The sequence below is a fragment of the Botrytis deweyae genome (assembly GCF_014898535.1).
Source record: "Botrytis deweyae strain B1 chromosome Unknown BDEW_008, whole genome shotgun sequence".
NCBI lineage: Eukaryota > Fungi > Ascomycota > Leotiomycetes > Helotiales > Sclerotiniaceae > Botrytis > Botrytis deweyae.
The window spans coordinates 859,415-874,526 of record NW_024066215.1 but is presented as its reverse complement, the minus strand read 5'-3'; the positions used below and the strand labels follow the sequence as shown (position 1 = coordinate 874,526).

At 43.3% G+C, this 15,112-nt stretch overlaps 6 protein-coding genes across 6 annotated transcripts; 2 read left to right on the top strand and 4 right to left on the bottom strand.

The window, feature by feature from the left end:
* Positions 1–369: 369 nt before the first annotated feature.
* On the bottom strand, positions 370–4,113 carry EAE98_004459 (uncharacterized protein; the record flags this gene model as incomplete). Its single annotated transcript, XM_038952079.1, has 1 exon — positions 370–4,113. The coding sequence occupies one exon, from the start codon at positions 4,111–4,113 to the stop codon at positions 370–372; it is 3,744 nt and encodes a 1,247-aa protein (XP_038811615.1).
* A 626-nt stretch (positions 4,114–4,739) lies between these two features.
* Positions 4,740–5,731, top strand: EAE98_004458 (uncharacterized protein; the record flags this gene model as incomplete). The annotated part of the gene is made up of 2 exons (XM_038952078.1): positions 4,740–4,763; positions 4,838–5,731. The coding sequence occupies 2 exons, from the start codon at positions 4,740–4,742 to the stop codon at positions 5,729–5,731; spliced, it is 918 nt and encodes a 305-aa protein (XP_038811614.1).
* Positions 5,732–6,017: 286 nt separating this feature from the next.
* EAE98_004457 (uncharacterized protein) lies at positions 6,018–7,102 on the bottom strand (the record flags this gene model as incomplete). Its single annotated transcript, XM_038952077.1, has 2 exons — positions 6,018–6,976; positions 7,033–7,102. The coding sequence occupies 2 exons, from the start codon at positions 7,100–7,102 to the stop codon at positions 6,018–6,020; spliced, it is 1,029 nt and encodes a 342-aa protein (XP_038811613.1).
* Positions 7,103–8,016: 914 nt separating this feature from the next.
* Positions 8,017–8,825, top strand: EAE98_004456 (uncharacterized protein; the record flags this gene model as incomplete). The annotated part of the gene is made up of 5 exons (XM_038952076.1): positions 8,017–8,066; positions 8,126–8,217; positions 8,278–8,334; positions 8,394–8,607; positions 8,699–8,825. The coding sequence occupies 5 exons, from the start codon at positions 8,017–8,019 to the stop codon at positions 8,823–8,825; spliced, it is 540 nt and encodes a 179-aa protein (XP_038811612.1).
* A 966-nt stretch (positions 8,826–9,791) lies between these two features.
* Positions 9,792–12,412, bottom strand: EAE98_004455 (uncharacterized protein). Its single transcript, XM_038952075.1, has 3 exons — positions 11,417–12,412; positions 11,285–11,364; positions 9,792–11,230 (listed from the first exon to the last, which is right to left on the bottom strand). Exons 1-3 carry the CDS (start codon positions 12,293–12,295, stop codon positions 10,225–10,227), a joined length of 1,965 nt encoding a protein of 654 aa, XP_038811611.1. The 5' UTR covers positions 12,296–12,412; the 3' UTR covers positions 9,792–10,224.
* A 443-nt stretch (positions 12,413–12,855) lies between these two features.
* EAE98_004454 (uncharacterized protein) lies at positions 12,856–14,553 on the bottom strand (the record flags this gene model as incomplete). The annotated part of the gene is made up of 1 exon (XM_038952074.1): positions 12,856–14,553. One exon carries the CDS (start codon positions 14,551–14,553, stop codon positions 12,856–12,858), a length of 1,698 nt encoding a protein of 565 aa, XP_038811610.1.
* Between the last annotated feature and the right edge of the window lie 559 nt (positions 14,554–15,112).

Here is a 15,112-nt window from a genome sequence, read left to right as displayed (position 1 = left end):
CGAAAGATGAGAGATTTCTAGACAAACGGGGAATGATTCTTTGTTATTATTAGCGCGTTTTGCATATATTTCCAGTCATTAGCGAGTTGCATATACTAAAGGAAGCGGGAGTATCATGTCGGGGTTGGAGTTGAGCGTTTGCGAGGATGCAACGCTGGGGTTTGATTTCTTAGTGAATTTTTATCAAAAGAATTATGTATATAGGTACAGAACCATGTTCGTATCTAAAAGTAAATGATAGGAAAAAATGTGCATGAATTACAATATCTACATACCGATGCCCACCCAAAATCCCTATGAATTAAAAGATTTATATAATAGTACCAACCCAAATTCCCTATAAAAACAGTCTGAACTCCTCGTGAATATTCATTTTCCTCTTCCTTTACCCTTTCCAGCATTGCCACTATTCATGTCTTCCTTACTCTTCCTTTCCCCAAAACCCTTCATCTCACTCATTCTCCTCGTGCGAACCCTCTGCAGAACCCTTGGTAATTCCTCTTCCATATCCTTCTTCTGTTTTTCCAGCTCCGATTTATCCATCATCACAGACTTGGCCCCAGTACTAGGCCTTGCAGTATCAGGTCGTGCAGTACTGGCATTTCCAAGACTAGGCCCGAATATTTTCTCTTTCGTACTGCTAAATGTTGGTCTCCGCTTTCTCGTCGATATCATCTGTGGTTGGGCTTCCTCCACAGTTCCATCAGCTGGTATCATTTCCGATTCTACCGTGTCAGGTCTTTGAATCTTATCAACCCACTCCCTATAACTGCCTCTCGTCAATAGTCCGCTCCTAAACTCATTTGCTCCCACCAATAGCTTGACAAGATCAATGAGTTCTTCCAAGTATTCGATGACTTCAATTTGACCAGCGGAAGCCGCATTCCAAGATAGAAATTTTTGCCGAACGAATCTTTTGACCATCGAGACTTCAATTTCTGATCGTTCGTGAGAAGAGTCTTTGACATGGCCTGAAGAGGAAATAACGACTTCCCGGACACGGTTTATCATGCGCAGATGGGCAAGACGAGCGGATGGCAAGAATTGAGGAAGAGGAAGTTTTGTCGTAAGCGCCTCGTGAGTGGCAAAAAGAATCAGCGTTATGGATCCAGCAACGTTACGCCGATAGGGGTAAACTTGTGCATTGAGTTCTTCGAGCACACCAGATCCATATTCGTGACGTAGGATAAGCATATTCTCCATTCGATCTACAATAGCGTGTAATACGTAAAGAATTTCGCTGTAGATAAGAGCATGAGGTGCGAAGGAACCTTTGAGACGTGGCTCATTGGCGCAGAATGGAAGGAAGGTTTCTGCGGCTGCTAATGCGGCTTCGGCCTTTCCCTTGGCGATGGAAAAGCGGGATATGACAGCTGGAGAGCGTACATTAACGTTATTGATTTCAGTTTCGATACCATATGCTAGACAGGCTTCCATTTCCGTGATTTGTCGTATAGAACAGGCGAGAGATTCTACAAGACGATCACGTGCTTTGACTGGAAATAGCGCGACTTCTACGATGAGAGCCACAACACCACCAATGAAGAAGGCAATCAGTCGTTTCAAGAAATTCTCGGTAGCTGAACCAGGAACGGTATGATCTTCAGTCGCAAGAACTACAATCGACATTGAGATGATTGTGACCATCCCTGCTTTGATGTATTTAGACCCGAGTTGTATGTAAGTGGATGGAATGATGCCAATAACGATCATCACCACAGCTACTATTCTGTTGCCCCCATGAGCCTGAAAAGCGGCATACCCCCATATACAACCTATTGTTGTACCGACACCTCGCAACATAAAAGTCATAACAGAGGTTCCAATAGCAACTTCTGTGATGAGGACCAGTTGCAGAGCAGCCCAAAGGCCTCTGTTCAAAGAATACCAAGTATTCCACTGAACAAGAAAAGCCGGCCAAGTTACAAGAAAGACGGCAACAGTCAACTTGACAGCGTATGATATGTCGTCGCTACCAACCAAGTATTCAATCGCGTCGGCTAACTCATTTCGCAGTCGGAACATGCGCGTTCCCTTTTTCTTTCGTTTTACAGTTTTATCTGTAGCTTTGGATGATGGTGTCGGGGGTTCCTTTTTGGGCGTTGCTGACTCCACATCCTTTTTCGCTAGCAGTGTTTCTCCACTATCAATACTTGCAGCATCGCCCGCATCAGTGTCCTTCTTCTTGCCTGTTCTTGCGTCTTTTCGTGCACTGTCCGGTAAGGCTAACATATCCGCTTCACCACCAGACTGAAGCCACTTTCTCCAATTGATTTGTGGAAGATAAATTCTTTTTCGGTCGTGTCGTTCCTGTCGTCTTTCAACTAGAACCCGAGAATGTCTAAGCATTCCAAGTGTATGTAGGGCGGCTTGCCGAAGATTCAACAAGAACGAGGAAATTAGGAATGTCTCCATTCGAGGCATCAAATCAACTTGCGGTCCGCCAAGATCGTGTAGCACGGCAGCATTTTCCAATGCTGAGGCTGAGGTTCTATCAAACTCTGCTATCGCATCAACCAGAATGTCGACTCGAATGTCAATCTCTTCGAGTTGAATACCAGCGGGCGCCTGAGTGCCTGACGGTAGTTTCGGGACATCGTAGCAATAGGCGAGAGAAGAAGAAACGACATCAACACTTCTATCAATGTTTTCTTGAAGAGTTGACAATGGCTTTGCAATACGTTGCACAAGATACTTCAACAAATCAATATCGCCATACTCGATTTCTTTTCTCGGCTTAATCAACTCCAGGTTGTCCATCTCCTTTTCAATCAATGACTTGACCTTTTTCCTATCCTTCCTTCTCTTCTTCTTTTGTTTGCGCCTTTCTTTTCTGGAAGGTTTCTTCCCATCTGAACTTGAGTCATCGTGTGTGTCCATGTCTGTCGCTGCTCTTGACGAGTCCTCTGTATCTGGATTCTCGATTCCAGCATCTTCAGCCACTGATTTGAGCTGCTGTTCATTCTTAGTTTCTGCCTCTTTCTTGTCATCAACGTCACCCATTAATGCATACTTGCTTTCACAGGCACAAATAAGAGCAATGGTGTTAGCCACAAGTTTCTTCATTTCAATATCACTGATGGGTTTCACATCTCTCGGTGGTATGACCGCCCAAGCAAGCTCAAAATTACATTCTTGTTGGGCTGCCTTACATCCTGCTAATTTAGCACGTAGTTGGGCCTTTTTGTCGGTCAGTGATTTGAGCTTCACTGGTTGGGGTCCTTTGTCGACGTCTGTTGGAGGCGTTTCCGGAGTTTCTTTAGTCTTGTGGAAAAGAGAAAGTAGTTTTTGCCTCAAAGTCAAGTGGTTGATGTTAGACTTTTCGGGAAGCCTTTCGGCGAGAGTCGGAGGTCTATCAAGGTCTGCACCATTTTCGCTTCCAGAGGCACTTGTGATGTTTTCTAATTTAGTATCTGTGATTGCAATTTCAGAACCTTCGGCACTGGCAATGAAGTAGCGCCCAGCATCCCGCAAAGCTCCAACAGTTTCGCCAAGGGTCTCAATAGTGGTGATTCCCAGGAAGCTACTAGAGAACTCCGGGAAAACAAGAGTGTTCACAGCAAGTAGGACAGCGATAGCAGTTACAATTGGGTAAACAAGCTGGGTGACTGAGAGCGTTGTGACTGCCGTGGCTGTACTAGTCATACTCACGACGCACACTATAACTAGGAGTAGCACCATGAGAAATAGGCGTGGTGTGTGTGACCGTAGGACTCCATGAAAGAGCAGCGCTATAGCAAGAAATATGCCTCGAATAGTGAATGCTGCTTGGGGATTACTGTCATATATGAGACTCGACAAGTATAGCGCGAGCATAGACCAAGCCACTCCAAGCATTGTTCCTGAAAGAGCCAGTATCAGAGCTTCAGCCATCATTCCGAAGCGTCTTCCTGGATGGCCAAAGACAGTGGTTATTGGCGCAAGGTATGCGGCTTTCCCATATACCGCTACTACCTGCGGGATAATTGCAAGAATAATACAGATTGTAGTCGCCAGAGTGTTTTTCAGCATTCGCTGCCACAAATTGTTCGTCTGCATGTTGGTCCATATTGCTCTCGCTCTCTTCTCCGCCCATTCCTCCCATCTGCTGGGACTCCATAACGACTTCCCCATCATGTATATATTGTATGTGTATTTCGGCGCATGAAGGACTTGATCAATCTTACCATGTATTTATGGGTAAGGTCGCAGATATTCAATGGTACCGACAGATGCCTAGAGTGGACTTGACGCAGATTTCGAGTGTTAGAATCGTGTTGGTCGTGTATCGTGAGGCATTACAAGAGCATAAGGAAAAAGAAAGATTGAGACGTGTACACCATTAAAAATCAATTGAATGCATAGCCAAAGGAAAAGTAGATATATATTTATAGTTTGAAGTTAATTAAAAGAAAGGAAGTAGAAAAGACATTGAAGAAAGAAAATTGAGGCGCGATGGGAATTTCTTTCCAAAGTATGAAAATGCCCAACCTCGAGCCAACCGTGCCAACCAATGACGACCCAATTTTTGATCTACAGTGATTAAACTTGCATACAGGGGGTGATTGACCGCCCGTACCTATCTTTACGAGCTCACCGGGCTGTGATTCACAGACCCCAGCGAGCCTAGCCCAGCTAAAAGTGTGCCCCGCACAACTTAATCTACATCCTGAGCAATGAGCAATGACAGACAACCACCAACGTAACTACATTCCTACTTTCTTAACATCAAGATAATAAACAATCGTCTTTTTATCACCATGGCGCCTTCTTCAACGGTAATTGTGAGTGCTAATACTTTTGTTATGTATTATGTGTGAATACTGAATCACATGTACATATGCTAACTCCTACAAAGGCTAAACTCAAGGTCCAACTGAAGCTCTCAATTGCCCGGCTTCGCATGGTACAACAGAAAGATGAAGCTGTTTCGAAACAACAACGTAGAGCTATGGCTCAACTTCTAGAGACCGGAAAGATAGAATCTGCAAAGATTCGAGTCGAGAATATCATTCGATCAGATATCACAACCGAACTCCATGAAATACTCGAGCTCTATTGCGAGCTACTCCTTGCGCGAACTGGACTCATGGAATCGTCGGTTTGCGATGCGGGCTTGGAGGAAGCTGTTAAGAGCTTGATATATGCTGCGCCTAGAACAGAAATTAAGGAGTTACAACAAGTGCGCGCTTTATTGTGCGAAAAGTACGGAAAGGAGTTTGCGTTGCAAGCGATGGAGAATAGTGATGAGAAGGTCTCGGAGAAAGTGTTAAAGAAGCTATCTGTCACACCACCGGCCCAGGAATTGGTGAATGGATATTTGGAAGAGATTGCTAGAACATATGGAGTTGACTGGCCAAAAAGACCAAAGGAAGATCTTGGAGAAGCCCCAGAATTTGTGGATGATGATGATGATGATGATGATGACGAAAATCCGAGTGGTGGACAGGCACAAAAGAACCTGGAGGCGCCGCTAGCAGCAAACGGTAAGGCTGACGAAGAGAGAGAGGAGTTGAGTAAAGCCACCCCACCAAAGAATTTCGGGCCCTCAAGCCCACTTAGGGTCAATCCACCAAGTCCTCGTACAGACAACTTGCATCCTAGGGTTCGCGGAGCTCTAGACCTGAAGCCAACAAAGAAGATGCAAACTGCGGCTGCGTCAAAACCTGGCATTCAAAGCAAGGGTCCAGTTGGAGGTACGATACCGGATGTGGATGAGTTGGCGGCAAGATTTGCAGCATTGAAGAAATGAGTAAGGTTATAGAATATTGCAACGGCGGCGGAATCAGGAGTTGGAGAGCATATTCAGGCAGGCATAGGGATTTATTTTTATTTGGCGTCAATCTATACCACTATTCAGATGCTGTGTGATTTTATCCGGGGTCACGATCATGGCCACTGTAGGATAGAATTCAATCATAGGAACGTTTATCCATTAACAACCTAGTCTCCCAAGTCTTTTCTGAGGTCATATGCCGAGATCTTCCTTCCAGGCCTTCCTGAGATTTTGAAGCAGTATCGAACTTCGGTCTCCTTTCTTAGGCTTCTCTCTTTTTCTGATGAAAGTCATGCAACAAGGGCTTAATATTTCCATCGTACCCACTCTTCCTCATCCATTCGCCCACCGACTTGATCCTTCCCGGCAAAATTTCATCCATCAAAGCCCAATCCTTTCTTACCTTGCCACTCTTCCAAAATCTCCAGAACCCACCAAAATTCTCCCGATACGTTTGCAATGTTCCTTCATCCCCGGGAGCACTGTGCCCAAACTTCGCATCCGGATCTGGGAAGAGGCCAAGATCAAACCATCCATCAACCGTCACATCTTTGTACACCGCTTTCTTCCCGGTCGCTTCAGTAAAGGCAGCTGGAATATCCGCCCAAACAACTTCTTGAGAAGCAACATGGAGATTAAGTCCATTGCTACGATCGGAATGATCGAACACCCATCTGGTATATTTTCCAAAATCCTCTAAAGCAATCAACGGCGCACTTCCTCTTGGTCCCAAGGGCGCAATAAAAGCCAAAGTCTCAGGGTCGTCCTTATCAGGATGAGGAGCCAAAAGCTCATTCAACATTTCCATATACAAACAACTAGTCAAGATGCTCCACTTCATCTTCTCCTTATCCTGCACACTAATCCAATCCGCAACCTTAGCTTTCGCATCCATATGACCATCTCTATAATCATTATCGAAATCGGAGATCTTGAGTGAATACTCAAGACTGGAGTACAAGAAATGTTGCAACTTGTGTGTGCGTGCGATTTCGTAATAACGGATGCCCCAGTAGATCTCCCCTTTTTCGCCAATGGCACCACCATTTGTGTTGATGAAGGCGTGGGTGCATCCAGAGAAGAATTTATGGAGGTCATGCTCGGAGTAGATATCTCCTTCGACGATGGTTACCCCTGGAAGTTGTGCCAATTCTTGCGCGTGTGGAGAGTTGGCACTTCGAGTTACGAGGCGAATGTTGTAGGCGCCATCTTGAGCTAGTTCTAAGGGAGTGTTAGTGTATCTTAGGGGATTATCGATGGATATCATGGGAATTTACCTTTGACTACGGGCATGCCTTGGACGCCTGTGCCTCCAATGACAAGAACAAGGGGTTTTGTAGAAGACATTCTGTTTTCAGCTTAGAAGTTGTAGATTTGAATAGTTGTTGAGATTGTTTAATTATCCTAGACTAAATGAATTGAGTGTTCTGGTATTTATCTATATAAAGTCCCTCTAGAAAATTTTCCAGCCACAAAAACCCCCAACATATACCCTTCTCTATATCACTAATCATGTTCTATACCTCCCTCCTTCTCGGCGCAAATATCTAATCACCCACGCGTCGATTGTTGCATCATCTACATACCTCGCATCAACCCGCAGAATATTTATTAATCATTTACACCTCACTCATATCTGCATCCTCTTTCCCCGCGCAATATCTTTGTCTAGAGCGCCACAATCGAGGTGCTGATTTAAGCGAGCCCTTTTAGGAGTCGATGATGAGAAATGAATAGTAATCATGCAACAAAAGAAAATGCTTACTCCGCAACAAGCATAGAGCCTTTGTCGGCATTAATGTGGTCACTTCGGATTATTGGATGAGAAGGATACGGTGCCTTGAAAGGTTGTAGAAATGTACTGATGCTAGTTTTGATGATTAGTTAGGATTAGATTTCTTCCAAGTGCGGGAATGCGAGTGTGGGAATACGGATTGTAATCATAGTTTGAGTACTTTTGTACTTAGAGGCGTCGAGTTTTTACTCGATTGGCCATATATTTTCCTGAAAATGTGTAGTCGGAGTGAGCATATGAAGGGAATATTAATCAAGAACAATCAAAAATCCAGAAACGATTTCAAGACACCTCAAATGCGTCACAAGAGTGTAATACTACTACTATACGTCTTCCATTTGACTTATATTCAAGCGGTAGAATATCACACATTATTCTAACTGCTAATACTTCAGCTCCTAAATCTAAAGAATCTGACATATTAACACCATTTCACTTTACAGAAACTTCTATCACATCCTATACCATGTCAACCCAGTCAGCGGAAAGAATAACAAGTATCATTGAGCGTAATTTGTACGTGAAACTGCTATTAGAAGTCTACACATTCAACACGCTAATAACTTAAACTTCAGACGTTACTCCAAGACCATACATGTTCAACCACCACTACTCAGTGTTGGAATAGAGAAGAATAAATCCCTCGGAAGACGTGGCACTGTTATTGGTAAAGTTTCTTCATTTGCTCAAGATCAAATTTTCGTCTAGGCTCTAACTTCACTCACAGTTTCATGCGCCGATCCTCGCATTACTCCTGAGAAATTCCTTGGTCTTGAATTTGCCGGTATTGTCTTCCCTTCACTTGAAGCTCTAGGAGTATTCTGAAGCTAATATATTCTATAGAAGCAGCCATTATACGTAATGCGGGAGGGCGCGCTCGTCCTGCTCTAGCCAGCCTCCTCGCCCTGGATAGTCTAGGAAATACAGGCACCATTATTGTGATTCATCATACAGACTGCGGAATGTCTCATTACTCAGAATCTGAATTTCAGGAAAGATCAAAAGCAAAGCATCCTGAGATTAATCTCCATGGAGAGGAATTTGGTGCTATAGTGGAGTTAGTGTTTCCTGTTTCAGAATCTTGTGGATGACCTGAATGCAGTGAGGTTATGATAATCAAAGAATAGTGCTAACGAAATGAAAACTAGTCCCAAGAAAACAGTAAAGGAAGATGTGGAGTATCTGAAATCGTTTGAGAGCTGGGCAAAGGCGAATGTAGAAATCTTGGGATTGTTCTTAGACACATTTTCTGGAGTTGTAAAAAGAGTGGTCTGAGTTGATAGTTGAGAGATGAGCTGGACTAGTTAACTGTTACCAGTGAACTGTTTTTCCAGGCAGTTGGAACATGCTTTGTTGTATTGCATTCAATGCAGCAATCTTGGGTCAGAATCAAAAGTATAATTCCTCTATATGTAGACTTTCTGATTCCCAAAGTACAAGACTGGCATGTTGCATACACTACATGTCGTTTCAACTGAATCGCAAGTACCAAACACTTTCTTCAAATGATTGAAGTGAATCATTGCGAACACGCTCCTTGAATTTTTCTCCACGTCTTCCAAAAACTTCAAAGGAGGATGAATTTTGATGGTTTTTGCATAGCTTCTTCAATAACTGATACTGAGTAAGTCTATCATGTTGTCGTTGCCCAATTGATTTTGCTATGATCGACTGACTTTCTGTACTATGAGCCCACTACTCCATTTCACATTCACTCACTCATAACCACTTTGCGAAAATTATATACTCAGCCTATACCTCCATCTCATCTCGTCTTGTCTCATCTCATCCTACCTCTCTCATTCACTTCACAATCCCCACTCCACAACATCCACAAAAAGCAAAAGCAAAATACCAAAAGTTGGGCCACTCGGCTTAATCTATCAATGCTCACTAGTTCAGTGTCCCGTAATATTTCTGCTAGTGAAAGGGTCATATTATTTGCACTCTTTAAGTGAACATTGGACACCTAATCATGTCTCTCACGTCGAGTAATACACTATACCACTACGCTATGAGTGACGTTTTCGGATATGGGGAGGTATGGTTTTAGAGTTATACCTTGGAGTTGGGCTGGTTGGGCTGGAGATGGATAATCATGCTTTTGGTCATGGGGAAGTCCCTTGCAGGATGTCTTACTTCATCGTCCAATGCATTAACATTCATCTCGACAGTTCTCGGTATTTCTCTGGCTGTGTGACTATTATATGCGTCAAGTCAGCTTTGAGCTTCAAATTCTTCAGTATACGGGATAATGCCTATAGTATGCTACCATATATAACTCATCCTGCCATGATCAACTTTCGATTCACGAATGAAGGTTTCGAGAGCGTCCCTTGTGAGGACCAGAATTATTGTTCAATAGGAATTCGCTCATCTCAATCTTCTTTCCACCTCAGCATCTGACTCAAGCTCAAGCTCATGATTATGGCATACATGTTTTAGGCTGATCAGCCAGGAGAATACAGTAGATGCAATGTATCGATGGTAGCATATTAAATCAGCGAGGGATACACCTAGTAGCCAATAGATCTTCATTAATCTGCATCTTGAAGAGTCCTGACAAAAGAAGTTGTTTCCACACTCTATCCATAGCACAAAACGTGGGGCTTAGTCCCATTCACCAATCACCCTTCCTATATCATCCGCATTGAAGTGCTCTTCTACTATCAGATCACGTGAAATTTAATTCATAATCCTCCCAAGCCCCAGGCATCCCTCTCTCTGGATGATCAACTAGTTCCCAGAAGTCCCGGAAGTTTTGGTAGTAGTTCCGACGCGGTTCGTCCCAGGAATACCAGAACTTCCAATCCTCGATAGCTGGTCCATAGACAAAGCTTATCAGATGTCCCCTATCCAAAATGTAGTGAGATTTCCCATTCCTCATCTTCCTTTTTCGTTCGAAGAACAACCTCCATCTAGAAGTAGTATCGCAGATACTGTGACTATAATCTTCAGAGTCCCTATCCATGAAATGGTCATGCTCTACTTTGCCGTATTTCAGTAGATCAGTGCCAGAGTCGTGCAGTATCTCCAGCCAGAGTTGCACAGAAACTGGGCATATCCCTGAGTAGGGTAAAACATGGGGGGAAGTCCAAGTATTTCCACTCAACAAGCAAGGTAGAAGTCCTCCGCGGAAGATCTCTGAACCATTGGCAATGAGGCGTTCTATCAACTCGATTGATGTAAAACATTCTGCATTTGAAAATCGACCCCTCGGTCCAAATTCTGCTTTCCTAGCTATCAGCTGAGTTGAGTCGGAGCATATAGTCGAGTCTCTATTTCTTCTAAACCAACTAAATATGACACTTGCAACGTAATCAAGCTCAATTGATAAAAAAGTTCTGCTAATATATTCAGGGCGGTTTCCGAAAACCATCTTGCAGCAAACTTCGTTCAATTGGTCTTCGTGAAGCATTAGTGATATCATACCAGCTGTACTACAATAAATAGTAAAGTTACAAACTTTCAGTGCGAACATCATCCTCTCCTCGAAACTCCACTCTTTGAATGTCGGATCAATTTTATGAAGCAGCAAAGATAAAGTGTCAAGATCAACATGAAAGGTCGAGATATCTTGCAATGGATTATGAATCTCGGATATTGGATACAGTAGCTTCAGCACACTGTTCCCAGAGGCGCTAATGCAGGACCGGCGAACGTTGTATGATAACGCAGATCTGCCTTAACTGATTATTTGAAGCCGTGTATGCTGTAAAGGCCAGAGTACATACGTCTTGGAAGAGTCATTTGGATCTGCTCCTTGATCAAGTAGAAGACGGCAAATATCATACTGTTCACGGCTACTAGCTAGCTATGCAAATTAGACTATGACAACTCTCAAAAAGGATTTTTTTAATACATACATCAAGCAATGTCATGCCATGAAGTACTCTATCAAATGGGGTGGCCCTTTTACTCTGAAACAATACTTGAAGTCCAGATACGTCTCCATCAAATACACATCTCCAAGTTAACGAATCACCATTGATTGTATAATATTGTCGGAAGTTGAATGTCCACCCTGAAGGTGCTTGATACCCAGAGAAATCCCAAGTATAGCCCGAGGATGAAAACAACCGAGGAGTTCTGAACTTCTTTTGAAAGCATTTAGCCTTTCTATCAAGCTTCGTTCGTGTTCTACCTCTCATGGGTCTCTTCGTCTCATAATCATAAACCACAGTATCGCGCGATTGAAGCAGGGTACTAGACATTACATTGGCGGAACGGGTAACGGAAAGTTTTAGCTCCTCTATTCCTTGCAGTTGACGATTCGCATGACTTTCAACTGCCTCTATTTGAAGCTTGTGGTATTCCGTTTGGAGTGCGTCCGAGTATGTCTGCCGAGAGAGCATAAGCATATATTGCGCATCCCTCAACCGATTCCGAAATTTATCGAGTGTGTCTTTCTTCAACACCACTTTCGCGCTGCCAATCTTGCGTCGCTTGGAGATAGCCACATTAAGGTCTTTCACTATTGTATTGAGGATATCTGTTCCACGGCGACAAAGCTCTGAGCACCTTGTGACCGTAGCCGAAGGAATCGATGGCAGATTTGAATTGGATGTGTGGATATCGGAAAGAACCAGACTTAGTGCATCGAGCTCTTCAAGGGCATATTGGATATCTTCGGGGGCTTCTTTCACCTCGTCCCAGAATTGTTTCAATTTTCTAACGCCGTCCATGAGCTGAAGCCCCAACGAGGCTACGCCCATGCCACTGGCAATAATGCCAATTTCTGCCATGAGTATGGTGTTGAAAGACAAGATCTGTTTCTAAGCTCGTGAAATAATTATGTTTGGCACGAAAGGAAGTATAATATAAATTGAAATCAATTGCGAGAACGAAAAGACATTTCGAGGACGAGCCCGAGGACTGTGTCGTTTCGCGACGTGGGATCAAAAGTAAGCACAGCCGCATCAACAGAGTACTCGGCCAATCCCAACTACAGGAATCTATGTGGCAGTGTTCTCATGCTTGCCATTGGCATAGAAAAAAAATGACTCCACCTACAACCGATTTAAATAGCCAAAGTTCGAATTACAACCCATCAAATTGATGATAACACCAGATGAAACCGCCATCAAAATCCTCGCGATGTCAAAGTGATATGTCCCTCTCATGCGACAAGGTGGGACGTAATTTTCGCAAATTTGGTCTAAATTCGTGTAACAATACACTTACCTATCCTTTTAGTCCTACAAGCCTTGGCTCTTAGAAATACACCCTGAGCAAGTATAGAGATTATGAACTGAAGGTATCATAATGTAATTTTCCACGTCTATATTTATACCATTTCCAAATTCTAAATCATATCCTCAAATTTCGACCGAATAGGGCTTGCCCTCTTCCTCCTCAACTCCAACTCCCTTCTTGCCTTCACTTTAATTGCTCTTCTTTGACTCAGTGACCTTTGTCTTTCAATTCTCAAAGCAGTCGGTGCAGCAGGATGTGGAGATCGCGAAAGCGATTTTCTCTTCGCTACATCCCTTGCTGTCTCCTTAAACTTAATTAGTCGTATTTTTCTCGCACCTGATCCGTTATGCTCCACCCCTTTTTCTCCTATCTGTACCGATCGCGAATAATAATTCACGGTGCCTATCATAGCCTCGGCTTTTAGTTCTGCCTTCATCGCTTTCCTCCGAGCTAGGAAAGATGCTCTCATCGCATCGCGCTCTTTTCTTTGACTCTCCGTTGCTCTCAGATTTTGTTTCCTTCGCTCCCAACGTGTCCTCAATGTTCTCTTTCGCTCCAAACGACCAGCCAACATGGCTCGCCCGCGTGCTTGATAACTAAGTCTTTCTTCAATCCTTCGTGCTTTCCTATCCTTTTCTTTCTGTCTTCGTGCCAATTTCACCTCCGTAAACATTGATTTTAGACCGCCCTCACGCGCATTGATTTCCTCTTGTCGTTCAAGAACGTGATCGAAAGATTTGCCTTCTTTTTTCAAGGTTTCGATCTCTCGTTTATCTTGGTTCAATCTCCAGTTCCTATCTTTTTTCATCTCCTTCCCCCTGTGAATTACAAATTCATGAGTTCCTTTCATCTGAGCGAGATTATCCCTAGCAAGTAACACCAGTTTCTCTTGCTGACGTGATGAATTTCTCCCTACAACCCATACAAGCTCTCTTCCATTACTCCAAGGCTTTATATTGATCCGGGAACTACTAGGCAATTGGCTTTGAATGACTTGAGGATGTAGAGCCAAGCCACCGGGCATCTCCATCATCTTTTGAAACATCTCATTTTCGCCGAACTTGAGATTTTTCGCGAAATGTATGTGAAACTCTGCATTGTAATTGCGTGTTTCTAAAAAGTAATAAGCTTTTGCCAACATCACGCTCAGGTTATCGCCCGTAACATCCTTTGTCAAATTTATAAGTTTCGCATTGCCACGACCTCCTTTAGTTTTCATTGCTTTCCCGGGCTTTGGCACCATGAAAGATTTTCGTTTGATCAAAATGTATTCGTCAACGTCGGTCGCTCCCAGATCATGAAGACGTTCAGCTATCTTCTTCAGCTGATGACGCTCTCCCCTTGAGATATTTTGGAACCCAGTTCTAGGCACCAGCATCCAGCTCGTCCCTTCTCCCGGGTCCAATAATGCTTCTTCTCTTTTGCACAGGTAGTCTTTCATTGCATCGCCTATCGTCATTACGCCGATAAACGTGTGTGGCTTGCTGTAAGGCTTTTTGTCCGCTTCTGCCCATAATATAATCTTTTGCGATTGATAATCTGTTTCAGAAAAGAGTGATGTCTTGACATAATCCAAAATTTTATGGTTATCGGCTTGCAATTTACCATGTTTTGTCCTTTCTGCGATTCGTGACAACATAATATGGCGACATTGTTGTGGAAGGCGAAGTAGGATGGAGCGGCGCAATGAATTCGTAGATGACTGCTGGGTTACTGGGTGGGAGAACGGGCGTACTGAGGTGTTGGATATCTTTTCATTGAGATAACGCAATAGAGGGCGTGAGGGGATGAGTTTAGTAGTACTCATGACTGTGAAGTTGATGATTTGTGAATTCTAATGGATTTGACGTTCTTGTGGAATTGTTTTAAACCGTCAAAATTATACACCGCCCTCTTTTAAGAAGATAAGCCTTTGACCGCTCACGTGCCTAGTCTGACACAAATGTTTTGTTGCACATCTGATTTTTTTCTGTCCTCTCTCGTTGAAGAAATGTTCAGATTTCTTCTCTTGCAACTTATTGATTAATCAGCATCTAGCAAGCATATTTTTCAGTCTGACCTACGTAATACTCATCCCCGGTTATGTCAATCTTAACTTCTCGGCTTCCGATTACTGATCATGATCAGATACGGAGTAGAGACATAAATACAAAACCTCCGAAGTGGATTAATGGGACAATATCATTCCGAGGTTCATAACGGTTCCACAATGGATTTCTAAGCTTGACGATATAAAGTTGTATATCGGAAAAGAGTTTTTCGGCAGGAATATTGATCTTTATTCTCCGACTTAGTAACGTGACCGGTTTCGTCATCTTGTGCTTTGTATGGAGCCCTCGAGAAGGAGAACAGGTATATATATGTGT

Excerpts from the sequence above, each read along its gene's own strand:
- EAE98_004455 (XM_038952075.1), bottom strand. The coding sequence starts at position 12,295 with ATGGCAGAAATTGGCATTATTGCCAGTGGCATGGGCGTAGCCTCGTTG. Across the intron at positions 11,365-11,416 it reads ATGGCATGACATTGCTTGAT|CTAGCTAGTAGCCGTGAACA; the intron begins GTATGTATTAAA and ends TAATTTGCATAG. Across the intron at positions 11,231-11,284 it reads CCAAATGACTCTTCCAAGAC|ATCTGCGTTATCATACAACG; the intron begins GTATGTACTCTG and ends CAGTTAAGGCAG.